The sequence below is a fragment of the Giraffa tippelskirchi genome, chromosome 3, assembly GCF_054371585.1.
Source record: "Giraffa tippelskirchi isolate mGirTip1 chromosome 3, T2T-mGirTip1v1.2.pri, whole genome shotgun sequence".
NCBI classification, from domain to species: Eukaryota; Metazoa; Chordata; class Mammalia; order Artiodactyla; family Giraffidae; genus Giraffa; species Giraffa tippelskirchi.
In genome coordinates, this window is record NC_137277.1 from 10,692,960 (window position 1) to 10,720,091 (window position 27,132).

General features: G+C 46.1%; 1 protein-coding gene across 2 annotated transcripts in view; it reads left to right on the forward strand.

Annotated features, from left to right (window-relative positions):
• Positions 1-27,132, forward strand: part of CCDC40 (coiled-coil domain 40 molecular ruler complex subunit) — a 43,085-nt gene that overhangs the window by 3,860 nt on the left and 12,093 nt on the right. For both annotated transcript variants that reach the window (XM_081575737.1, XM_081575738.1), the window contains exons 4-12: positions 1,746-1,884; positions 3,099-3,262; positions 4,031-4,114; positions 4,192-4,411; positions 10,559-10,716; positions 10,893-11,015; positions 14,038-14,159; positions 25,196-25,439; positions 25,520-25,702. In XM_081575737.1, coding sequence (XP_081431863.1) covers positions 1,746-1,884; positions 3,099-3,262; positions 4,031-4,114; positions 4,192-4,411; positions 10,559-10,716; positions 10,893-11,015; positions 14,038-14,159; positions 25,196-25,439; positions 25,520-25,702 — 1,437 coding nt within the window. The remainder of the gene's footprint in view (positions 1-1,745; positions 1,885-3,098; positions 3,263-4,030; positions 4,115-4,191; positions 4,412-10,558; positions 10,717-10,892; positions 11,016-14,037; positions 14,160-25,195; positions 25,440-25,519; positions 25,703-27,132) is intronic.

Below are 27,132 nucleotides of genomic sequence, written 5' to 3' on the forward strand. Positions count from 1 at the left end.
CAATATTTGGTGCACCATAATTAAGCTTTATGACTACAAATGACAAATGCATATCAAAACCACTTTTAAGATTTTAACAACAACAAAAAAAGATTTTAACAACTAAACAGTGCCCTCCTTTATAAGATAGCCAGGACCAGGAATTCCCAGATGGTCCAGTGGTTAGAACTCTGCACTTTCAGTGCCAAGGGCCTGGGTTCAATCCCTGATTGGGGAACTAAGATCCTACCAGCCACATGGCATGGCTGAAAAACAAACAAACAGGGCCAAACAAGCAAACAAACACAGCCAGGAGTATTGAAGTATAGGTCGCTTGCTGAGCTGTGAGCCCAGCTTGCATCCTCAAGTCTAGTTTCTAGAAAACTCACTGGGGGACTTCTCTGGTGGTCCAGTGGCTAAGACCCTGCCTTCCCGATGCAAGGGTCCCGGGTTCAATCCCTGGTTGATTCCACCTGCTGCAACTAAAGATCCCTCATGCCTCAGCTAAGACCCAGAGCAACCAAATAAGTAGGTAAATAAATAATTCTTAAAAAAAAAAGATTGGCATGAGAGAAAAAACAGTATGGCTTGGTATCTTAATAAAACCTCTTACTTTAAAGAGAAAAAAAAAACTCACTGGGAAACAGTCTCCACATTTGATCAACCAGAAGGGCAGAGACAAACGCTAAGAGAGAACCCTATTTCCCTCCTCCCAGCTCTCAAGTAACTTAACTGTGGAGTGGGAGCTGCTGGGTCATCAGTGTGGTCATTAAGAGAAGCCCTTTCTGGACCCCCCCAGAGGTAGGCTTTGGACTCTGGGCTCCCATGAATGTCATTGTGGTTCTAGATGCCTCAGAAGTCATTTCTAGAAGCAGCATCACCTGAGGAAGAACAGCTGGAAAGAGCAGGAGCTGGGCGTTGAGACAGCCGTTGGCTGGCTGGGTGAACTTAAGCAAGGGCTTCAGCTTCCGTGAGCTGCTTCCCCTGCAGGAGACAGAAACAACTGGCCTCCACCTTGCAGGGTCCTGTGCAGGGTCATTGTCTGCCCTTACTCATGTTCACCAGTTCATCAGCGGTAGTAGTTACTGTCAGCGATAATCATTGCAAGAGTCCCCTTTAGAGTTAAAACGGAGCCAGGTGCTTGGGAAGACATTGTCTTCTGGAAATGTCCCCAAAGCGAAATCTTTTGAAAAAACAGCCCTCTTGGGAGACGCTGGCCAGGGCTCAGGCTTTCAGAAATGCTGTTTACCAGCCTCGAGGAAAGCAGCATTTGGAATAAAGAAACTCACATCCAGCACATGCCCGTGCCTCAGTGTTTACACTTTGCCACAGATCTAGATGGGCAGAAAGAAAGTGAAGTCGCTCAGTCGTGTCCGACTCTTTGCGACCCCATGGACTGACGGTAGCCTACCAGGCTCCTCTGCCAATGGGATTTTCCAGGCAAGAATACTGGAGTGGGTTGCCATTTCCTTCTCCAGGAGATCTTCCCGACCCAGGGATTGAACTCGGGTCTCCCGCATTGTAGGCAGACGCTTTACCATCTGAGCCACCAGGGAAGGGCAGAGACCACTCCTAAATCCCTCACGGGGGTGGAGGTAGGTGTTCTTTGTTTTGACGCTTGCAAAAGCCGAATAATGTGCAACCAATTTTCTATTGCTTTAACAACTGTGTTGAATTTTGAACACTGTAATAATCAAATTTGAATAATGCCTCAGTCCTGACTAAACCCTCATAAATTCAGATTTGGTTGTTTTTGCTCTATACAGTCCCAGGAAGCACTCCAGCAGAAGGTCTTTCCTCTGGAGGCTGGGCATCACTTCAGACAGAGCCCGGGGAGCAGCGACACATCCCTGGGTCTTGATGAGCTGCCTCCAGGCACAGAAGAGCCCTTCACCCCGGAGTCAGGTACTACGGGACAAGCCACTTCCCATCCCGTTCTCTGTGAGGGCTCCCACTCCTTTGTCCCCTGTTACCTCATTTCCTGTTGGGCTGTGAGCCTAAAGATAAAAATGTCATTAACAGAAATGGATAAGACACGTGGAACATTTGTTCTGTTTTATCTAATTTAATCCTTTCACTTACCTGGTGAGGTAGGAACTGTTCTCCGTTTTACAGACCATGAGAGTCATTAAGTAACTTACCCATGTAAGTGGCAGAACCAAGCCTGGACCGAAATCCAGTGACACGGCCCTGGCCACACATCCCTCTCTGCCTTCTGGTCTCAGAGGGGAGCTCAGCCCTAAACATGTGCCTGTGGGCTGAGTTTTCCAAGGTGTTTCAGGCACACCCCTATCTTTCCACTTGGCTCTGGTATCCCAGTGTTGAGTACATGAGAAAGCAGATTGGGTTGTTTTATATTGCATATAACCTGATGGGAAGAGCTGACACATTGGAAAAGACTCTGATGCTGGGAAAGATTGAGGGCCAGAGGAGAAGGGGATGACAGAGGATGAGATGGTTGGATGGCATCACTGACTCAGTGGACATGAGTTTGAGCAAACTCTGGGACATAGTGAAGGACAGGGAAACCTGGCATGCTGCAGTCCCTGGGGTCACAGTTGGACACGACTTAGTGACTAAACAATAACAACAACAAGTATTCCATTTGATGGTGGTGTGCGGATGGTCCAGCCAACAAAACCTCACCTCACTTACAAGGGACATGCAGACAGCACTCATCTAAATGAGTTAGAAACAAAACAGGATCTCTGCAGCTCAGGAAGGAAGAGAAGCTGAAACTTGAGCCTCGCTGATTGCTTTTCAATCGTATCAGTTGTTTTCCTTTAAAAAAATAAATCTAGTCCATCATTAAGAAGCCCCCTTTCTGTTCATTATTTATGTATTAAAAGGTATCCACAACATGTGTTTGCTTCTTGTCTACCTTTAAAGTTCAATCATTTCTACAAAATATATTGAATTAGCTAGTAGAAAATTCATGAGCAGAAGACCCTGTGAACAGCATTGTGAACCCTAACCCAAGGTGGGGCTTTGTCTTTCTCTTTTCCCTCCTGTTGCACGAGGCTAGGCATTTAGCTTTCTGATGAACTCCCCCCAGAGAAGCACTCTCTCTATTAACTCCTCAATAACATTTGCTGTTCCCCGCTTACTTGTCCCCCTAGAACCCGACACCCACCCCAGGGAGGGAGCCACGTCCTCCTTCCTGGACAGGATCCAGCAGCTAAGCGTGGTGGAGGAAGGGGGCCTGGTGGAGAGAGTGGAATCTGAGGGCAGCGACGAGGCGGAAGAAGACAGATCCCAGCTGGTGGTCTTGGACCCAGACCACGTAAGACATTTGGGGGTTTTGATTTTGCCCCACACAGACGAAGAAGGACTTAGAGACACTGCCGCACTTGCCCTGTTCTGCCTGGAGCCTCCACGGCCCGCCTTTTACCCAGCAAATGCTGCGCTCTGTTTCATCTGCTCCCCGAATAGTTTATCTGCAGGGTTTGGGCTGCCAGCTTGTCAAGTGTATTCTCCCTTCAGGTCCATTCACTCAGACTCAGCATTTCCCAGTCACTGGAACCCATCATTCTTTGTCTTGGGGGCTTCCTGAGCACTGTAGGGTGCTGAGGAGCATCCCCGAGGCCTCCACCCACCAGGTGCCAGCAGCACCGTCTTGGTTGTGATGGCCAGAAATGTCTCCAGACTTTGGGTGGGGGCGAGGTCACCTCCACTGAGAGCCATCGCCTCGCGTGTCCCACGCCTCTGGCAAGTGAGGAGGACGGGTCTCGACTGGCGCTAAGGTTGCAGTGGGAAATGGGGCTCCAGGTTCATTTGGTGCTGGCATCCAAGGCTCTGCTCATCACTGCCCTTCAGCTCCGGGGATTAAACCAGTCCCACCGCCCCAGCTCATGCTGTCATTTTGCCAGAATATGCACTCAGGTCCTTCAGTGCCTAGGGTGAGACCACAAGTGACTTCTGAAGTAAGAATCCTGGGCAGAAGTGAGGAGCACTCAGTATGAAAGTCATTTCTGTCTTCACCCCCCAAGAGCTGTGGCTAAGCCCTGGAGGGGACAGGACGGTAACTGGCTGTGCTCTTCCATTATTCTAGCCCCTGATGATAAGATTCCAGGCTGCCCTGAAGAGCTATCTTAACCGGCAGATAGAGAAACTGAGGCTGGAACTTCAAGAACTGGTGCGTACCTGTCCCACCTCCCACTCAGCTGTGCTCCCTCCTGCGTCTCCGTGACCCAGTTTCTCTCTCTGGTGCAGAGCGTGGCCACCAAGCAAAGCCGAGTCCATCGGCAGGAGTTGGGGGTGAACCTTTATGGGGTCCAGCAGCACCTGGCCCGCCTGCAGATGCAGCTTGAGAAAAGTCATGACCGCCACTCCATCGCCGCAAGCACGAGGCGGCAGAAGGAGGAGGAGCTGCAGAGGGTGCGCTTGCTCTACACCAAGACCTGTGAGACCGCCAACGAGGAGCGCAAAAAGAGTAAGGCAGCTCTGCGCCCTTGCAGGTGTCCACGGGGGGTGTCCCCACATGCCATAGAGACCCCAAGCGGATCCTCACCTGCCATCGAATCCCTGAATACCTTTGCAACCTGGTGGGGTGGCCCAAGTGCCATCATGACCCCGAGGGGTGTCCCCATGTGCTGTCATGACCCCGAGCCACTGTGGGACATCGTGAAAGGCAAAATGTGTTCATGTCCTGGAGGCGTTCCCAACCTTTTGGGGAAGGAAAAACATGTCTTAAAATGCACCTAATTAGGCAAAGCAGGAAACACTGAAAGCCGGCATGTTGGGTTTATGGAGTCAAAAGTGGGAGAGGCTGATGGGCTGCTGGGGTGGAAGATAGGGTCTCCAGAAGGCAGGGAAGAGTGGGGATGGGCAGGGTTTAAACAGGTGAGGAGGTATAGGTGAGGCCAATCCAAAGTGCAGGGACCCATGATCCAGAGCCCTGTAGCCCCAGGCTGTGTGGCAGGTTAAGGGGAGCAGATGACTCTGGAGCAGAAGAGACCACGGGGCTAGGACTGGTCATTGTTCCTACCAGAGCAAAGCCCCGCACAGAGCAGAGGCAGTGGATCACAGTGAACAGTGTGGTCACAGCAGATTATTTCAGTTTTTGTGTTTTTCATGTTTCCAACTTTCTTTGTCACCTCTGTGTGACTATTATAATGGGGGAAGTAACCTAAAAGAATTTGGAAGAAAACAGAATCACACCTGTATCTCAACTGTTGATGGAAAGAAGCATTTTGGACCCTGAGAAATGTAGGAAAGGTTTCCAGACAGAGCTGGGGAAGTGCTCACTTAGGGAGCACTCCTCCCTGATTATCACCAAATTAACAGAATCTACCAAAAAGAGAAGAACAGGGCACTCACACTAGAACAGTGGAGCCACATCCTCCAGTTATAACAGAAGTCAGACCAGTTTGAAAGAGGACACAGGTCCCCTGCCCCCTCCACACAGGAGCAGTCAGTGCCCACCAGCACCCCTCATCAGAGGCTCAAGGTGCAGATGGGCTTCTGGAAAGATCCAATTGTCTTTATGGACACTGTGTCCTTTCTGGAAGTCATCAGGGAGCGGGAGCAGAGCTTGTTCCACCAAGCAAGGACCCACCTCACAGCACCATTCCCCGCTTCTTTGAACTAAAGAATGTGGGTGATGGTCCCAGCCCTGCTCACCAGGTGCTGCCACTGCCCTGTCTTGTAGGTGAAACATGGGCCTTTGCCTCTGGACAGTGTCTACGTTTGCCCACCTTACCTGGGAGGAAGGTGAAACCCACCAGTCAGTAACCTTCACACCCAAGTGTGAGTCCGCAGCAGCAATCCCCAGACAGGGGAGCAGACCTCTCCACAGACAAACATCGGGTTCTGAAAACTGAGCATGTGCCAACTTGTGTTTGACGTGAGATTTTAGAGGCTATCTCACCAGTCAAATGAAAACCAACTGTTAGAGAAAAGGATACTCAGAATTAAAAAATAGAATCATCATCCGCCCTCCCCAAAAAAGTACGAAATAGATAAATCAGCACTGCTGAAAATTGAACAGCTGAATTTGTATATTAAAAGTCCAGTGTGAGGAATTCTATCCAGAATTCAGAGCAAAAACCCAAAGTGATGGACATTCTGAGAAAGAGATAAAAGACATAGACGTAGGTCTGGTAAAGTCAGCATCCATGAGATAGAAATTCCAGGAGATTAGGGGCATTAACCAATGACATCAGAGGAAAACGTTTGCGTGAGTTCAAGAAAGATGAATTTTCAGGTGTAAAGACTCGTGTAGGGCCAGATGGGTGGAAGAAAAAATAAACATGCCCAGACATAGTTGGTGAAATTTTTAAATTCCAAAGGTAAAGGGAGGGAAATGCCATAGGATTACAGACAGGACAAAACCAGACATTCCCTATGTTATTCAACCCTCCAGAGGGTGGAAATTTTGGGAAATTCTTCCCAGGCTTGTTTTATAATTCTCAGTATAATCCTTACTGGAAAAAGTTTACAGTGTACAAAAACATAAAGTGATCCTACTTACAAGATATGAAAATCCTAAATAAAATATTAGCACATATTAAACTTTTGCTCAGCAACAAAAGATTAAGTTCAGCAACATATGAAAAGGAAAAAATAGCTCCTAGTGAAGAAGGGCTTAATTCTGGAGTAATTGGAAATTAGGAAATCTACTGATTCATTGCACTTTTTTCTTAAAGGAGAGAGAACAAAAAGATTTTCTGGGTGGATGCCCAGTGGATGTTTGAATAAAACTCATTATTCATCCTAAACTAGGGTAGAAGGAAATTTCTTTATAAGTGTTTATCAGCAACTAATCAGACAGTTTTACTCAGTGGAAGGCCCTGGAGTAATCATAGCCAAGGTAAGGAATGAGATGAGGATACACTGTTTTGGATGTTCCAGCTATGAAAGGGAACAGGAAATATAAACAAAGTATAGATTCTGGATATGACATCATGAGACTCATTCTCCACCAGTGGTATGATTGTTTACCTAGAAGATTCAAGATTACTGTTGAAAAAGAAGCAAATAAAAGTGATAAGAAATCTATAAAGTAACTGAATATCAGAGTTATAATTTTCTTTTCTACCAGTCATATCCAATTATGAATTATTAATGTAATTTAAAAAATCTCATCCATGATAGCTATAACAGCCATAAAATATTAGGAATAAGTCTAATAAAAAGCAAGTGAACCGGACTTCCCTGGTGGTCCAGTGGTTAAGAATCCATCTGCCCATGCAGGGGACATGGGTTAGATCCCTGGCCCTGGAAGATCCCACATACATTGGGGCAACTAAGCCTGTGCCACAGTGACTGAGCCCGCACGCCTTGAAGCCTGTGCTCTGCAACAAGAGAAGCCATCACAATGAGAAACCCATACACCACAACTAGAAAAGGCCCACACACAGCAAGGAAGACCCAGCGTAGCCAAATAAATAAATACAAGGAAGCAAGCGAACCTGTCTGAAGAAAAACAATAAAATTTTACTAAAGGACATAAAACATTTAAATAAATGGAACAGTTTTGTAACGGGATAGGAGGATGCACAATATATAAATGCCATTTCTCTAAATTAACAAGCAGTTCACTGCAAGTCCAGTTAAAATCCACAAATGTGATGTTTGGGTGAGCTTGAATTTATTTAACATAGTTATTTATTATTTTTGAGAAGTAATAATACAAAATTGAAGCTCTCTGGAGTCTCCCTCTGGCCCAGTCCAGCCCCCTCTGCAGGGTCACAATGGTATTATTGATTCTTGTGTATTCTTTTAAAGATATTTTTGTATATAAAAGCAAAATTATAAGGGTGTGGTATTTTTTTCTATTTTTTTACACAAGTAGCTGTATACTATGCCCACCACTCTGTTCCTTGCTTTTTCCCGCCTTATCGATGCTTGCTAGAAATTATTCCATAGCAATACCTTAAAGACTCTCCATTCTCGACAAATCGATTTTCAAGATCACTTGGAACACTAAATGTGTAAGAATATCCAAGAAAATTTTGAAAGAGAAGGGTAATGAGGGAATATTGTCCTAACAGGTATCAAAGCACTGTATCAATCTACAGCCATAGCAACAAAATGGCTCAAGGGAAAAAAATGGGCAAATAGATCAATGGTGCAGAGTAGGGAGTTCCAGGAAGTTTACTCTGGAATCTAGCTATTTACTGCAAATTGAATGTACAGATTGCACTTTAAAATCACTAAATATTTTCGCTCATTTGACCATCCAAAAAGGAACACTTAGACTCCTATTTCATGCTAAGCAAAGCCTGTTGACCCTGCGCATCATTCTGACTTCCTCTTCTGACACCAGGTCAAGAAAACTCTGCTTCTAGAGGGCTCACCTGCTGAGGTCAGGCCCATCTGATAATTACCCTTTTTGCCACAAAACACAACCTGATCTCAGGAGTGACACCAGGAGCAGAGCTCATGGGAGATTTTCAAGACTCTGCCCACCCTGTCTTATTCCATGAAGGGCCCTTCAAGGCCTAATAGGTAAAAGACTACTATCCTGCCACAGAAGAAGGGGTGATAGTATGAACAGGCAAGTCAAAGAAGGAAAAGGACAGCCGGTCTTCATACTGTGAAAACAGACTTGACTTCACTAATGTTGAAAGAATACAAATTAGAATATTTGAGGACTTCCCTGATGGTCTAGCGGTTAAGAATCTGCCTGTCAATGCAGGGGACACGGGTTCTGTCCCTGGTCTGGGAAGATCCCACATGCCACAGGGCAACTTAGTCTCTGAGCCACAACGACTAAACCCGCAGGCCCTAGAGCCGGTGCTCCGCAACAGAGAAGCCACTGCAGTGAGAAGGCCGAGCACTGCAACTAGAATGCAGCCCCTGCTCGCCGCAACTAGAGAAAGCCTGCTCGCAGCAACGGAGACCCAGCACAGGCAAAAATAAAATAAATAAATAAATAAATTTTTTAATAAAAAAAAATATTTGAAATATTGACTCTCAGTCTCTCAGCCAGGAAAGAAGGAAAGAGGGGGCAGAAGTGAGTGCCCTGGAGGAAGGGTGGGCAAGCTCCCTGCTTCAGGCAGGGTGGGTTATTCAGCGCCGTCTGCCATAGCGAAGGGCCATAGGCTGGGCAACTTGAACAATAGAAGTTTGCTTTCTTGTGATTCTGGAGGCCAGATGTACAAGATCAAAGTGTTGGCAGGGTGGTTCTACCTAAGGCCAATCTCCTGGGCTTGTGGACAGTCATCATCTCCCTGTGTCCACAGAGGGGGTCAGCCACTGTATGTCTGTGTCCTAATCTCCTCTTCTCCTAAAGACAGCAGTCATTCGGGCCCACCCTAGTGACTTCATTTTACTTTAATGACCTCTTTAAAGACCCTCTCTCCAGATACATTCCTACAGTCCACCCAGCAACCACTCTTTCTACAAAACTCCCCCCTCTTTTCCCTGTACCCCCTCCGTTCCCCTCCCCTATAATTCTTATCCACATGGGACCCAAAGAATTCTCTAGTGTTAGAGTTTTTAAATCATCTTGGATGTTAAAAAAAAATGTGTTTGTCAAGTTTAAGTCCATCCTTCAGAAACACCTGACTCTAATATTATATTCACCCAGCAGCCTTTTGATCTATAAATTGATTTTCTGTTTGGATCTATGCACTGAATAAGGAATGCTCTACACCAGTGAACAATTACTGGTTGAAGTCTATCTCCCTAAATAAACTGATGTTCTAGCTTATAAATCCATCTCATGAGAGTTTTGTTACAAGGAACCCATACTTCAGTGGTGCTCAGCCCACCCTTCAGGCTGGTTTTTCTCCCAGGGGATTTAGGACCAAACCTGACATTGCCAACTTCCATGTGGTAAGAAATCTGTAAAATTCACACAAGGCCTCATAACCTTGACACTGTTTCAGAACATCCTTGGACATGAAGAATTTCTAACATGTGGTGGGAGTAGAGGGCATGTTGCAACTGATGGGCATCAGTTCAGTTCAGTCACTCAGTCGTGTCCGACTCTGTTCAACCCCGTGGACTGCAGCACGCCAGGCCTCCCTGTCCATCACAAACTCCCAGAGTCTACTCAAACTCATGTCCATTGAGTCGGTGATGCCGTCCAACCATCTCATCATCTGTTGTCCCCTTCTCCTGCCTTCAATCTTTCCCAGCATTAGGGTCTTTTCAAATGAGTCAGTTCTTCGCATCAGGTGGCCAAAGTATTGGAGTTTCAGCTTCAACATCAGTCCTTCAGTGAATGTTCAGGACTGACTTCCTTTAGGATGGACTGGTTGGATCTCCTTGCAGCCCAAGGGACTCTGAAGAGTCTTTTCCAACACCGCAGTTCAAAAGCATCAATTCTTCGGCGCTCAGCTTTCTTTATAGTCCAACTCACATCCATACACAACTACTGGAAAAACCATAGCCTTGACTAGACGGACCTTTGTTGGCAAAGTAATGTCTCTGCTTTTTAATATACTGTCTAGGTTGATCATATATTCTGTCTCTCCACCTATTAATAGACTGTAAGGTCTTTGATGGCATGGTCCAGGTCTTTGTAGTTTTAAGGCTGTTTCTCAGGCCCATCCCACAGTGAGGGGAGGGGTGCTACGTCCATGCTGGCCTGTATGCGAAGCTGGACACCCTCCCCCTCTCTTCCCAGTGGCAGCTCTGCAAACCGAGATGGAGACCCTGGCTCTGCAGCTCTTCTACATGCAGAACATAGACCAGGACGTGCGTGACGACATCCAAGTGATGAAGCAAGTCGTGAAGAAGTCAGAAGCCCAGCGCATGCGGGCCGAACTGGAGAAGAAGCAGCAGGTATTCTGCAAAGACGATGCCCACGTGACGATGGCCACACCTTAGATTTCCTGATCAGCCTTGCCCCTGTTTGAATACCACAGCCCTGGGAGGGCCGTGTGCAGCCTGGGGTCGCTGACATGGGTCTGGGTTGGTGGGGACCCGTCTCACCATGTATCTTATCCCTTCCCTTCTAGGATCTGCACGTGGACCAGCTGACTGCCCGAGCCAACCAGCTGGAAGAACAAACCTCCCTGTTTGAGGCCCAGTACCACGCACAGGCTAAAGACACTCAGATGCTCAGGAAAGCAGTGAGTGAGGTAAGCATCACCCACGCCCATCTGGCAGGACCCGGGAAGTGACTGCATGCCTGATGAGAGACTGACTGAGCCCTCAGTTAGCTGGCCTACCCCCTGCACATCTGTCTGTCCTCGTAAGCATCTCAGAGCATCTGACTGACGCACGGTGATGATACCAGCTGACTGATGGCCCGTATTCTTACTCTCACCGTAGCAGTGATAGACTAGAAGGCCTCCCAGGAGCTGGGACATTCTGTCCTGCTTGCTGGGACATCCTTAGCAAGCTCTTAGCAACAGCAGACCTCTTTCAAGGAGGACTGAAGTCTCCCTAACCATTCTCAGCCTGGACCGCTGGCATTCCTGGGAAGTGCCCGGATCTCCACCCCATAGCAAGTAAGAGAGAGCCCAGGCTCAATGCGATGCCAAATTCAGTGACTGGCACTGGAAACCAAAATTGCTGTCGCTTTTTGTTTTAATCTGTGAATCACCATCTATCTTCATACATGCAGTGACAGCATGAAAGAAACAACACACTTTCATTGAAGGAAAGACAAATGGGTGGGCTTGAACAAACAAACAAACATACCTGCGTCCACAAGGGAAAGTGCCCAGTTCTCAGCAACCTATGAGTATACTTAATCTAGAATGAATGCCCATCAGAATCTCGTCAGATGGAAGCTTTTTAGTTAACAAAGCAATTCTTAAGTTTACCTAAAATATAAATTCAGAGGACTAGCAGAGAATTGTCCAGGGAGGAAAGTTCATGAAGGCTGTTTGCCCGAAAATGACAGGTTTCCTGAGACATGAGACTTTCTGGGCTAACACCAGGGGAGTCCAGGAGAAACCAGGATGGTGGGTCCCCCCTAACATTAAATACTATAAAGCCCAAGTGGCTAACATAATGACTTACTGGAGTCAGGGACAGACAGGTAGGCTGTGGGAGCCTGTGAGAGAGCCCAGAATCAACAAAACGTTTGAATAGAAATTTCATGGATTGTAAATTAATGGATAGCAAGTGACTTATGCACCCAGTGGTGTTGGGACTTTTGGTTAATCATTTGGGGAAAAAAAAAATCACATCTTTTCCTCATACCACACACTAAAACAAATTCCACATGGGATCAACTATTGAAATGAGGGAAACTATACCAGAAGAAAGAAGAGAAATATTTGTAGACTCCTGGGTTGAAGAGGGCTTTCTAAGCATAATACCAGTAAGTTTGGTGGTGTAAAGAGATTTTGAAAATCAATCCAGAATCTGCCATGCACGTTTCTGCTCTATGATGATCACACACACACACACACACACACACACACACACACACGACACTGTCGTTTTCTTCCGTTGCATCTTTCTGTGTCTCCCACCGCTCCCTGCTGGCTGTGTCCTGCCAGGACAGGGCCGTCCCACGTTTGTTCACCCTGCCTTTCTGCACCCAGAACCAGGGGGTGCGGGGGTGGGGCATGGCTGGTGCACCACAGACATTGATGACAGACAAGGGCAGGACAGGGGTTCTGCCAACCAAGTTGGCAAAGATGAACAAGGCAAGGGAAGCAGGGCTTCTACACTGATAGTGGGGGTACAGTGTGCCTTCATCAGAATCTTTATTCAAGGACAATATTGTACCACGTGTCACGGGCACCCACCCTGTCCCCTAGCTCACTCTCCCAAAATATCACTATTCAGCCTTCATTCCAGGGAAAACAGGCATGCAAATTATATTTTTGTACATTACATACTCGGTGAACAAAATTAATAGAGAGTCCCTGGGGACACAGTGCTGTGTGTGATAGCAAAGAAAGTCCCAAGAAGAGGATGTTGGTTAAACAAATTATGATATATCCATACAGTGGAGGACTATCTCACCAATAAAATATTTGCTGACATTGAAACCCATTCACAATATGCTACTTTTAAATACTAAGTTATAAAACAATAATAGAATGTGATTGCATACACCACACACACACACAGGAAGCTAACACCAGGGTGATAGAAATGGTAAACTTTAAATAATGGGATTATTTTTATTTTCTTTTTGCTTATTTACATATTCTAATTTTCATAGAATGAACACCTTTTTTTAATGGGGACTGTGTTTAAAACATGTAAAAACTGAATTCAGCTCAATCTTTTCATCTCAGCCTGTACCTTGGTCAACAAGCCCTTGTCCGGCAGATTGAGGAGCTCTGTAGGAGGGCACCTGCCTCTGGCTGACCGTCCCCACTCAGCCCAGCCTGGGGAGGAGCCCAGCAGTTTTGGCACCTTCTGCCTCAGCCGGGTACTGTTGGGCAGTGCACAACCTGGTCCATGACACAGAGCGGCCTTCTCAGTTAATAACTTACCCAAATCCAGAAATGTCTCAGCAGTCATGGTATAATTAACTCACACCACTTTATGCTCTATAATGGTAATGAATAGATGATTTATTTAAGCCCTGACGACAGGAGTGGGATTCCCCAGTGTAATGCCTCCTTTCACATCCAACTCTGCCCTCTTATCATCCCTGTGAGTGTTCAAGGCCACTCTGACCTCCTCCAGTGTCTACCATGCGCGTCCAGCAAGAGCAGAGGCTGATCGGACTCAGCATCTCCACTAAGATGCTCGTGGCCTAATGAGGGCCTCACCCGAGCCCCACTCTGTGCCCCTTCCGAGAATCAGCCCGAGGCCAAACTGCTAGAAGTGCAGTGATTCCCCTGGAATGACACATAAGGACATTCATGAGACGCAGCCCTTGCGGTCGAGCTAAGAGCGTGCTGGGCCTACAGGCACCATCCCGTCTGGTCTGATGGCCCCAGCATGTGGGTACTGTTATTGTTCCCATGTCATGGCGGGGGCTCAAGGCTCAGGCAAGTGTTGGGTGGGCCTTTTGAGCTGTATTTAATTTCGCATGTGTCCTTCTGTTGCTGCATATAAAGAAAAGCTACGGTCACGGAGAAGGAAGGTGATTTGGGAAGCTCGGGGCTCTCCGATGTCCTTTTGGGGGCTCTGAGCTTAATGACGTGAGACCAACGTCCACGTAACCTCGACTCTCCACTGCAGGCCTGCACGGAAATAGAAGCCATCAACATGGAGAAGAAGCACATCCTGCAGCAGTGGGCCACCAGCCTGGTGGGCATGAAACATCGCAACGAGGCTCACAGGACCATCCAGGAGGCGCTCAGGTATGGGCGGCCCTGCTGGTTGCCACGGAGGCGGGCCAGGTGACTCAGGGCCACAGGCAGGGCCCTGGACAGAGCGGTGGGAGTACTCGTGACATGTGGGAACTCGGAGGCGGGTACAAAGTGGAGTCCACGCCCGCCTCCTCCCAGGTGAGCACGGAGCCCCCGTCCCCGGCTCTCTTGGGACAAAGGGGTGCACCTGCAGCCCCAGTTTCCGTTCCTGAAACCCCCCCCTTATTGTTCACCCAGATTTCAGTGTTTCTCAAATCCTTTCAAACTTTCCGTGGCACTGGGAGCTGCAAAGCTTTCATGCTCAGATTTCCTGGGAGGATTAAGGAGAAACAGTGAGAGAGAGAGGGAAAGAAAAAGGGGTATTTATCTTGGGGAGATAAAGGTGTCCCTTTGATTTGCAGTTTCACCACCTGTGTGCAGAAACTTCACCCCTCCTCTATTGTTCTGCCGAGGGCTGAGTTCCAACCGAAATCCCACTTTAATCTCCCCAAAAAAGGAAGGAAGAGGCCCCGCCTGGCATTCCCCTCTCACTTCTAGCGAGGGCTGGACGTGCACCCTGGGTGGGGTGCTGGAGACTGGGGCTTCCACCATTGCCTTAGTTCCCCAAACCAGCAGGATGCTTGGGGCCCAGGTGTGGAAGCAGGTCCTGGAGGGAATGCATCGTAGCTCGACTCAGCCCTCAGTGTGCAGCCTGGCAGTGAGCTGTGCCCAAGAGAGGCCTGCCGACCAGGGGGAGGAGGGATTGGGTTGCTTTGCCAGTCCCGTGGCGTGGCCTCTGGTAGCCCAACAGCTAGAAGAGACGGTCCTTCTCAGTCTTGTGATTAAGAAAAACAAAAACAGAGGCATATACCTATGACTTTTTAAAACAAGCCGTGTTTACGTGGGTAATGCCGGATTAAAAATACTCATTTCCTTCACTTCCCTGAGTCGATGATAGACAAAGGGAGGACTTCCCTGGTGGCCCGCTGGTTAAGAATCCGCCTTCCAGTGCGGGGGACACGGGTTGGATCTCTGCTCTGGGAAGATCCCACATGCCTCAGGGCAGCTAAGCCCGTGAGCCACAGCTATTTAGCCGGTGCTCTAGAGCCCACGAGGCGCACCTACTGAAGCCCGCGTGACCTAGAACCTGTGCTCCGCAACAAGAGAAGCCCGTGCACTGCAGCAAAAAGTAGTCCCCGCTCTCTGCAACTAGAGAAAACCCACTCAGCAACAAAGATCCAGCACAGCCGACACTAAATGAATACATTTTTAAAAATTTGAAATAAAATAAATAAATTTTTTAAAAAAGAAAGCCAAAGGGAGAATCACAGAATTATCCAGGCAAAGTCCAGCCAAAAATCTGCCTTCCGTTTGAACACGCAGGTGAGGAACCGGGCTGGCTCGGGGCTGTGGGCTTGGGCTGCCCCCTGCGCGGCCCCCAGGCTGCTGGCCTGCCCGCTCCCGCTGTGTCTGCCCGCTGAGTGCTGCCCTGTGTTTGGTGCAGCAGAGGCCTTAGCTAGTGAGCAGTTTTTCCCTCTCGCCTAACGCTGACTTTGAGTAAGGTCAAGGCTGAGAGTCTCATGGCCTGTGGACTCCCTCACACAGGGACCTTCAGGGTTCAGGGGGACACCCTCCACTTGGGCCAGCACTCTGTGTCTCCAGGACTAACCTGGATGTCCCCCTACAACCCTCCTCCTGACCTTGTCCCCTCCACTCCCACCAGCTGCTCCTACCTGTCCTCCGAGACACGGCTTGACAGTCACTCCTTTTCTTTTTTCTTGTTTTGAAATTCAGTATTTTGAATAGATAACACAGTGACTTGGTCTAAACTATCTGTAGACTTGTATTCAGTGAGGTGAATATGCCCGTGTCCTACATGACCTGGTGCCCCTTCCCACACACATACTCCTCCTGGTTTCCTGGGTCTCCATCCCTAGGTCATCCATGACAGCAAAAGAAAACACACAAATTCACGTTCTTCACTTTCCCTTTTGCACCATGTTCTGTGCCTTGCTTTTTTCATTCAACTGGGTGTCCTGGAGATCTTCCCAAACCAAAACATACTGGTTGTTTGTTCCTTTTTTTCCTGCCACATACCTTCTGATGGACTCGAGTTATCCACATGCTTTTCCTGTCGCAGTGTTGCTGTACAGAGTCACATCCAAGGCTATTATAGTCTATATCATTCTGTATAATTATGTTCCCTATCAAGCTGGGAAGTTCTGGGTTCCAGGGTACACACACTGCAAGCTGGACAGGGATTTCCCAGGAGGGTTGAGATGATAACACCTCCCCCAGCAGTGTTCCAAATTCCCCTCCCTGACAACTGAGCACATGTTTGACTGTGCTGATCTCATTGATGAGAAAAATGACATCCTGTGTTTGTAACAGGCACCCATCGAATGTTCATTTTAGCAATGCACACCTCTCCTAACAACAAGTCATAGGGCACTGCTTCTGGCTCAGCTGGCCTTCCTGTGACTCCAGATACATCAGCCGTGGAGGAGGGAGGCCTCCTTTCAAACGTGTTGACCGCACAGGATGCTGTGAGAATTGTGAACTGCGATTACAGCACTGCATCCAGATAGGTGTGAAGGAGGGAATCTGAGACAGTTTAACCAAAGTCAAGGTGTTGCAAAAATAGAACATTGCATCGCTTGGGACTTCCAGGCCAGTTCAGCGACTGAACTAAAGTACCAAATTCAGGCTCGTAGCATGTAGACCATTTTAGAAAATGAACAAAAATGGTGATTTCCTGGCTGATGGTCCAGACGTTGGACATGAAGGTAGACACCCCCCCCCCAGCCCCCAACCCTCCTGGGAGCTGTCTGGGCATTGAGGAAGTGCCTTAGCTGTGGGAGAAGAGAGGGAGGTGGAACGTGGTGTGGGACTTGGAGGCAGGCACTGCCCCCTCAGTGCTGGCTGACCTCCTGCAGGCCCAGGGTCTGGCAGGCGGTGCCCCACCACCGCTGACATCCCCCAAGCCCAGGGAGGCCTGCAGCTCTGGAGACCCGGGGCCACCGCAGGCACAGAGAGCAGCTGGTTAACAGCGTGTTCCCAGACACAGGGCATGGGCAAGGCCCCTGGGGATTGCCCTGATGACACGCCGTGTCGCATCCCCCCCTTCCCGCTTGGGGAGGCCAAGTGGCCCTTGTTCCCTGGGGCTCGTGGGCATGTCATGTTGATTAGGACCAGCGGGTGACCTGAGATCACATGGGTCTCCGCTACAACGAGACTTGAAAGACAAGATTCCCACCAACTCTTTACCATTAGTGACAAAGTCCCATCAGGAGGGGTCCCAACCACAGGCCAAGAATCACGATGAGGCTGCAGCAAACACTGAAAGTCACACATTCAAAGCCCACGAGCCTAGTTAGGGAGCTTGGGATCGACATGTACACACTGCTGTGTTTAAAATGGATAAGCAACAAGGTCCTACTACATATAGCATAGGGAACTCTGCTCAATGTCATGTGGCAGCCTGGTTGGGAGGGGAGTTCGGGGGGAAAGGGATATATACATGTATGTGTATGACTGAGTCCCTTCGCTGTGCACCTGAAACTATCACAACATTGTTAATCGGCTGTACTCCAAAACAAAATAAAAGTTAAAAAAAAAAAGCAAACTGGTCATTCCCGTGTGAAACATCTCGGAACAAGCCAGAAAATACAAAGACTATACTGTGCTCACCTGGGGTCAGGGAGGATACCCTGCCTAGAATTTACACCCTCTCAGGGTCAGGGACACAAACAGGTCCCCTTGTGCCCTGGTTTCTGCTTCTGCCATACTTTCTGACAGGAAACCCGGGGGGCGGGCAGGGCTGGGCACCTCTGCCGGGTGCTAATCTGTCAGCTTCATCGCCTTGAGCTCCTATAGCAGGTTCCCTCCTAATCCTCAGATGGATTGGGTCCAGCTTCAGACGTACTCTAGACCTCACCAGTTCTTTATGTTTTGTTTTATTTTCTATTGGTATCTGTTAATCAAGGACATTTTAATCTATTTTTATTGATGTATAGTTGATTTACATACAATGTAGTAAGTTCTGCTGTACAGCAAAGTGATTCTATTATACACATATATATTATTTTTAAAATATTATTTTGCGTTATGGTTTATTATAGGATATTGAATATAGTTTTCCTGTGCTATACGTTAGGATTTGTTGTTTATCCATTCTCTCTATAAAAGCCTATATCTGCTAACCCCAACCTCCTATTTCATCTTTACTCTGACCTCCTCTGATCGGCAACCACTAGTCTGTTCTCTATGAAGGACAATTTTAAAGTGTGTCTTTTAAATTTATTTATTTTACTTTTTGGCCATGCCGTGTGGCTTGTGGGATCTTAGTTCCCCCTCAGGGATTGAACCTGGGCCACGGCGTGAAAGCACCAAATCCTAACCACTGGGCCACCAGGGAATTCCCAAATGTGTCTTTTTTAAAAATAATTTTTATCAAGGATAAGTGATCACATCACAGGAAATTAGAAAAACAGAAATAAAGATTTAAAATACCACCGTCTTTCTCCTTTTGTGACAATGATAGTTTATTAGCTTAGCATTCTGGGGTCTTTTTGCCTGTGCATGTCTTACTGAGTGTTCCAATTTCTGTCATAAAAATTGGACATCTCAGACTTCCCTGGTGGTCCAGTGGTTAAGACTCCGTGTTTCCACTGCAAGGGGCACTGTTGGATCCCTGGTCAGGGAGGTTCTGTATGCTGATTGTGTGGCCAAAAAAAACAATAAACCAAAAAATTTGGATGTCTTATTGCTATTGTCAAATTCTAGATATTTATAAGGCTTCTACTTCCTAAAGAAGTGTAAGAAAATAAGTAAGTTTTAAAACTTTGGTTTATTGAAGATAATTTATGTAAAAATTTATTATGTGAAGTATTATTGTTAGATAAATTATTTATTATGTCAGTTACCATTATTATTATGTAAGAACTTATCCTTTGTCAGAGCACACTTCAGATCAGCAAATGGACAGAGGCAAGTAACCATTACACTCTCAAGATATCAGGTATTTCCTGCAACCCCAAATTCCGTGCCTCCAGCCCCTAGCAAACACTGATCTGCTGCTTTTTAAGTTTTGTCATTTCCAGAATCTCATATACATGGGATCACACGATACATAGCTTTTCTTGTCTGGCTCTTTTTTCGCTTCGCACACTGCTTTGAAAGTCTTCCTGACGTTCCGGGATCAGCAGTCTTCCTTCTCATTGCCGGGTAGTATTCCCACATGTGGATACAGCAACATGTGGCTGCTTCAAGTCTGGAGGGTAGCGCAGCCAGAGCTGCAGTGACATTGTCTGCAGATCCTGGTGTGGGAAAGCAGAACGGAGCAGGTCACTCTGGGACACTCACACAGCATTGAGATTCCCAGTCATCCCATCCTCACCAATACTTAATAGTGCCATCATTTTCATTTTAGTCATTAGTAGACATGTCGTGGTGTTCTGCTGAGATTTTAATTTGACTTCCCTAATGACTAATGATAGTGAGCATTTTTTTATGTGAGTATTTGTCATATCTTCTTTGATGAGGTATAGTTTGCTCATTTTTAAAAATTGAAGTATAGTTGATTACAGTGTTCCAGGTATACAGCAAACAGCAAAGTGACTATAATATATATATATATTGTGTTGTGTTGTTGTTGTTTAGTCACCAAGTCGTATCTGACTCTTTTGCATGACCCTATGGACTGTAGTCTGCTAGGCTTCTCTGTCCATGGGATTTCCCAGGCAAGAATACTAGAGTGGGTTGCCATTTCCTTCTCCAGGGAATCTTCCCAACCCGGGGATTGAACCCACATCTCCTGCTTGGCAAGTGGATTCTTTACCACTGAGCCACTTGGGAAGCCCACATATATATATATGGAAAAGTGTATACACTTTTCCATTATATTTTATTGTAAGATGTTGAATATAGTTCTCTGAGCTAGTTTATCTATTTTATATATAGTAGAGTGTATCTGTTAATCTCAAATTCCCAATGCATCCCTCCAACCCCTTTCCCCCTTGGTAATCTTGAGTTTGTTTTCTATGTCTGTGAGTCTATTTCTATTTTGTAAATAAGTTCATATGTATCATTTTTTTAGATTACACATTTAAGTGATACCCTGTATTTGTCTTTCTCTGACTTACTTCACTTAGTATGATAATCTCTAGGTCCATCCATGTTGTTGCACATGGCATTATTTCATTCTTTTTTATGGCTGAGTAATCACTTATCTATATACCATATCTTCTTTATCCATTCATCTGTCAAAGGACATGTAGATTGCTTTCATGTACTGGCTATTGTAAATAGCGCTGCTATAAACACTGGGATGCATGTATCTTTTCGAATTAGAGTTTTCATCTTTTCCAGATATATGCTCAGGAGTGAGATTGCTGGATCATATGGTAACTTTATTTGTAGTTTTTTAAGGAACATCCCATACTGTTCTCTGTAGTGGCTGCACTAATTTACACTCCTATCGATAGTGTAGGAGGGTTCCTTTTTCTCCACACCCTCTCCAGCATCTATTATTTGTACTTTTTTTTTTTTAAAGTATTCATTTATTTGGGTAAGTTGGGTCTTAGTTGCATCACATGGGGTCTTTCCTTGTGGCACATGGGCTCTCTAGCCGTGGTGTACAGGTTTCAGGAGCACATGGGCCCAGTCGTTTTGGCACGAGGGCTTAGTTTCTCTGCGGCATGTGGGATTTTAGTTCCCCAACCAGGGATTGAACCCACATCCCCTGCATTGCAAGTCAGATTCTTAACCACTGGGCCAACCAGTTCAGTTCAGTTCAGTCGCTCAGTCGTGTCTGACTCTTTGCGACTCCATGAATTGCAGCATGCCAGGCCTCTCTGTCCATCACCAACTCCCGGAGTCTACCCAAACCCATGTCCATCGAGTCGGTTATGCCATCCAACCATCTCATTCTCTGTCGTCCCCTTCTCCTCCAGCCCCCAATCCTACCCAGCATTAGGGTCTTTTCTAATGAGTCAACCCTTGGCATGAGGTGGCCAAAGTATTGGAGTTTCAGCTTCAACATCAGACCTTCCAATGAACACCCAGGATTGATCTCTTTTAGGATGGATTGATTAGATCTCCTTGCAGTCCAAGGGACTCTCAAGAGTCTTCTCCAACACCACAGTTCAAAAGCATCAATTCTTCGGCCCTCAGCTTTCTTCACCGTCCAACTCTCACATCCATACATGACCACTGGAAAAACCATAGCCTTGACTAGACATACTTTTGTTGGCAAAGTAATGTCTCTGCTTTTAAATATGCTATCTAGGTTGGCCATAACCTTCCTTCCAAGGAGTAAGCGTCTTTTAATTTCATGGCTGCAGTCACCATCAGCAGTGATTTTGGATCCCAAAAAAATAAAGTCTGACACTGTTTCCCCATCTATTTGCCATGAAGTGATGGGACCAGATGCCATGATCTTAGTTTTCTGAATATTGAGCTTTAAGCCAACTTTTTCACTCTCCTCTTTCACTTTCATCAAGAGGCTCTTTAGTTCTTCTTCACTTTCTGCCATAAGGGTGGTGTCATCCGCATATCTGAGGTTATTGATATTTCTCCTGGCAATTTTGATTCCAGCTTGTGTTTCTTCCAGCCCAGCGTTTCTCATGATGTACTCTGCATATGTTAAATAAGCAGAGTGACAATATACAGCCTTGACAGACTCCTTTTCCTATTTGGAACCAGTCTGTTGTTCCATGTCCAGTTCTAACTGTTGCTTCCTGACCTGCATACAGGTTTCTCAGGAGACAGGTCAGATGGTCTGGTATTCCCATCTCTTTCAGAATTTTCCACAGTTTATTGTGATCCACACAGTCAAAGGCTTTGGCATAGTCAATAAAGCAGAAATAGATGTTTTTCTGGAACTCTCTTGCTTTTTCGATGATCCAGCGGATATTGGCAATTTGATCTCTTGTTCCTCTGCCTTTTCTAAAACCAGCTTGAACATCTGGAAGTTCACAGTTCATGTACTGCTGAAGCCTGGCTTGGAGAATTTTGAGCATTACTTTATTAGCATGTGAGATGAGTGCAATTGTGTGGTAGTTTGAGCATTCTTTGGCATTGCCTTTCTTTGGGATTGGAATGAAGACTGACCTCTTCCAGTCCTGTGGCCACTGCTGAGTTTTCCAAATTTGCTGGCATATCGAGTGCAGCACTTTCACAGCATCACCTTTGAGGATTTGAAATAGCTCAACTGGAATTCCATCACCTCCACTAGCTTTGTTTGTAGTGATGCTTTCTAAGGCCCACTTGACTTCACATTCCAGGATGTCTGGCTCTAGGTGAGTGATCACACCATCGTGATTATCTGGGTCGTGAAGATCTTTTTTGTACAGTTCTTCTGTGTATTCTTCCCACCTCTTCTTAATATCTTCCTCTTCTGTTAGGTCAACCAGGGAAGTCCCAATTATTTCTAGTTTTTGATTATGACCATTCTGATTAGTGGGCTTCCCTCATAGTTCAGTTGGTAAAGAATCTGCCTGCAATGCAGGAGACCTTGATTCGATTCCTGGGTCGGGAAGATCCACTGGAGAAGGGATAAGAGATAGGCTACCCACTCTAGTATACTTGGGCTTCCCTTGTGGCTCAGCTGGTAAAGAATCTGCCTGCAATGTGGGAGACCTGGGTTTGATCCCTGGGTTTGGAAGATCCCCTGGAGAAGGGAAAGGCTACCCACTGCAGTATTCTGGCCTGGAGAATTGCGGTCGCAAAGAGTCGGACACGACTGAGCGACTTTCACTTTCACTTTGATTATGACCATTCTGACTGGTGTGTGGTGATATCCATTGTCGTTTTGATTTGCATTTCTCTAATTATTAGCCATATTGAGCATCTTTGGCTATCTGTATACCTTCTTTGGAGAAATGTATATTTAGATTCTCTGCCTATTTTTTGACTGGATTGTTTGTTTTTTGATATTGAGCTATTTTAACTGTTTGTATATATTGGAAGTTAATCCCTTGTCGGTCGTATCATTTGCAAATATTTCCTCCCAGTCTGTATGTCATCTTTTTTTGTTGTTTATGATTTCCTTCACTGTGAAAAAGCTTTTCCGTCCCATTTGTTTATTTTTAAATTTTAATTTAATTCAGTCCTATTTGTTTATTTTTTATTTTATTTTAGGTTTTAACTGTGCTGGGTCTTTATTGGTGCGCGTGTGCTTTCTGGTTGTGGAGAGTCGGGAGCTCTCTAATTGCACTGTGCGGGCTTCTCACTGCAGTGCTTCTCTTATTGTGGAGCACGGGCTCTAGGCATGCAGGCTTCTGGTTGCAGCTAGTGGGCTCCATAGCACAGGCTCCGTAGTTGTGGTGCACGGACTTAGTTGTCCCATGGCACGTGGAATCTTTCCAGACCAGAGATCAAACTGGTGTCCCCTGCATTGCAAGGTGGATTCTCAACCAGTGGACCACCAGGGAAGTCCCCATTTGTTTATTTTTGCTTTTGTTTCCATTATTCTAGGAGACAGAGCCAAAAAAATATTACTGCAATTTATGTTAAAGAGTGTTCAGCCTATGTTTTCCTCTGGGAGTTTTATAGTATCTGGCCTTATATTTAAGTCTTTAATTCATTTTGAGTTTATTTTTGTTTATGGTGTTAGAGAAGTTCTAGTTTCATTCTTTTACAAGTAGCTGTCTGGTTTTCCCAACACTTGTTATTGAAGAGACTGTCTGTCCTCCACTGAATATTCTTGTCTCCTTTGTTTAGGTTAGTTGACCACGTGTGTGTGGGTTTATTTCCAGACTCTCTATTCTGTTCCATTGATCCGTGTGTCTGTTTTGTGTGTGTGTATGTGTGTCTGTTTTGTGTGTGTGTGTGTGTGTGTGTGTGTCTGTTTTGTGTGTGTGTATGTGTGTCTGTTTTGTGTCTGTTGTGTGTGTGTGTGTGTGTGCCAGTACCATAGTGTTGTGATCACTGTAGCTTCATAGCATAGTCTAAAGTCAGGGAGTGTGATTTCTCCAGCTTGTTTTTCTTTCTCAAGATTGTTTTGGCTATTCAAGATAGTTTGTGTTTTCATACAAATTTTAAAAGTTTTTGTTCCAGTTCTGTGAAAAATGCCATTGGTGATTCAAATGCCATTGAATCTGTAGATTGCCTTGGGTAGTGTGGTCTTCTTAACAATATCGATTCTTTCAACCAAGGAACACAGTATGTCTTTCCATCTATTTGTGTCATCTTCAGTTTCTTTCACCAGCATCTTTTAGTTTTCAGAGTGCAGGTTTTTTTTTAATGTGTAATGATGTTTACTGCTACACTGATGAAATGAGAAAAAAACCCCACAAAACTGGATAGAGCCTAATTGTATACCAGTGAGGTATTTAAAGTTCTCTCTGGTCATTGAAAAGAATTAGGGGAAAAAATGTCTCACACACACAAATTCAAATTCCACTATCCAGGATCTGCAGTTTTTTACTTGACATTACTTATGGGCATGTCCATGGCTGGTATGCTGAGAGGATTTGAAGAGACAGCCACCTGTGTTCCTCCCAGCCACACCATTTACTCAAATGCCCTGAGCTTCATGTTCAAGAGTGCTAAACTGAGATAAAAGCATTGTCTTTCCGAGATTATGGTCACGACTAAAGGAGATGGGCTGGCAGTGAGCACTCCTCGGTGCCAAGCACAGGATAACAGTTTCCTGTCCTTCCTCCTCCTATCAGCACAATGTTAGAAGAGCTTTAGACTTGGGCTTGAGAAGGGTAATAGTCCAGTACGTTAGGAAAGAGTAGTCAAGATTCAACTACTATTGGGACTTCCCTGGTGGTCCAGTGGTTAGGATTCCTTGCTTCCACTGCAGGAGGCATGGGTTTGATCTCTTTTGGGGGAATTAAGATGCTACATGTTGTGTAGTGCAGCTAAAATAAATAAATAATATTCGAAAGTCATACAAATGTTTTTTAAATATTTGACTACTACTAATAGAATTGGTTTCCTAATTTCTTTCTCTTCACTCTGTCAGCTTCCTCCCAGTGGGGTACCACCATACACAATGGTGTTCTGATGTCCTGGCTTTGCTCTTTCAATTTTGGCAGTGAACGCCAGCATCAAGTCAAGTCCATGGATGTTGAGCTTGAAGCCTGTAAGAAATCCATCATGAAGGAGGAAGAAAAGAATGAGAAGCTGGCCAGCATCCTGAACCGGGCAGAGACAGAAGCCAACCTGATGCAGAAACTGACCTCACAGTGCCTGACTAAGGAGGAGGCCCTGCAGAATGAGTTTAACACCTACAGGCTCACCCTGCTGGACACAGAGGATGCACTGGGCAAGGCCCACGTGGTACGGTCATGTCCCCCACCAGCAGGGCAAGTCTCCCCACTCTGCTTCACAGTATCCACCCTCTGACTCTTCCTTTCTAGGAATACACGGCAACCATGGGAGAATTGCAGACTCTCCACCAGACCATCCAGCATGAGCTGGAGCTGAGGAGGAAGATGGATGCCTCCATCGTGGAGAAGCTGCAGGAGCACATGACCTCCAACAAGATGACCAAATACTTCCACCAGCTCATCCTGAAGCTCCAAAAGGAAAAGACCAACCTGGTATGCCAGCTGCACACACCTGGGCCACAAGGGATGGATGCGTTCATGGTGCTCAAGTATTGGGGCAGCTCTAGTAGGGAACAGACCACATGTGGTGGAAGGGCACTGAGCATGTTCACTCACCTTACATTTTTTTCTAGTTGTAAAAGTAATGCATTTTTATTGTAGAAAACCTGGAAATACAAAAAGGCATAAGAAGAAAATAAGACAGTTGCAATCCCACCATCCAGAGATAATCTCTTCTGAAACTGTGGTGTATTTCCTTCTGGAAATTTTTCTAAACACACATGGTCATACTCATACACACAGAGACACACAGAAACACACATTCACATACACATCCCCACATGCACACATGAGCAAACACAGGCACACACAGATTCACACACACACACGTACACCTTTGTTTAACATGTTCACATACATGGACAGACACGTGAAGATACACATGCACACACAGCCTGAGAGGGCATAGGACCCTTTCTGCATATCAGTCTTTACGCCACTCTAATCCACTTTCATCGATTTTGCTGAAACACAACACAGAGCGAAAAGGGCACGAACAGCAAGTGTAGGAGTCCATCGACCTTTCGCTGTGTGTGGGGTTTCATTTTACATTATCGGTCACATTTAATATAGCATTGTCCACAAGTATTACTGGAAAAAGCACACGTTGGTTTATGCATCGCATTGTATCCTACAGATATACATGTTTTCTTTAATAATTCTCTCTCTGGACACTTAACGTTGTTTCTAGGTTTTAAACTTTAGAAATCACTCGGCACTGAACACACTTGTTCACACATCTTTGTCCACATGTCTGAGGATAAATGGCTGCAGCAGAGACCCTGGTCAAATCGGTAGGAGCATTTGAAATGAATCATGGAGTAGCCTGACCCTCTGCTTTCCCAGGATGTGCCTGAACGTCCTGAGTGAGTGTGACTGGCCCTTCTGGACTGAGGACCCAACCCCTATCCCTGGCATGAGCTCTCTTTTGCTCCCCCAGGGGTCTTGCCTTTCTCTGAAAAGGGGTCCCTATGTCCTGAAAAAAGCAATTTGCTGCTAAGGTTGTTTCTTCTTTGGCTCTTCCTGTGTGACCCCTTGCTTTGGGGTGCTATCTACCTGGCTAGAAACCTGAGGCACCTCATGGCTCCCAGATATCTGGGAGCAGACCAGCTCGCTCCTGGCTTGATTGTGCTAAGGAACTGAGGAGAGGGGGCTGGAGCCAAGACTGTGCATGTCTGGGTCTCCTTGAGATGTCCTGGTTGATACTAGTGGAGTCCTACCAGTTCTTATTCCAGGAAGTGGGGGCAGGACTACCTGCTGGGAGCAAAACAAGGGGCCCCAAGTGTGCGCTGGAAAAGTTATGCAGTGTGGTGAGTGTGAAATAAACCTGCCCAGCCCTGATGCAACATCACAGAGGCTGATCC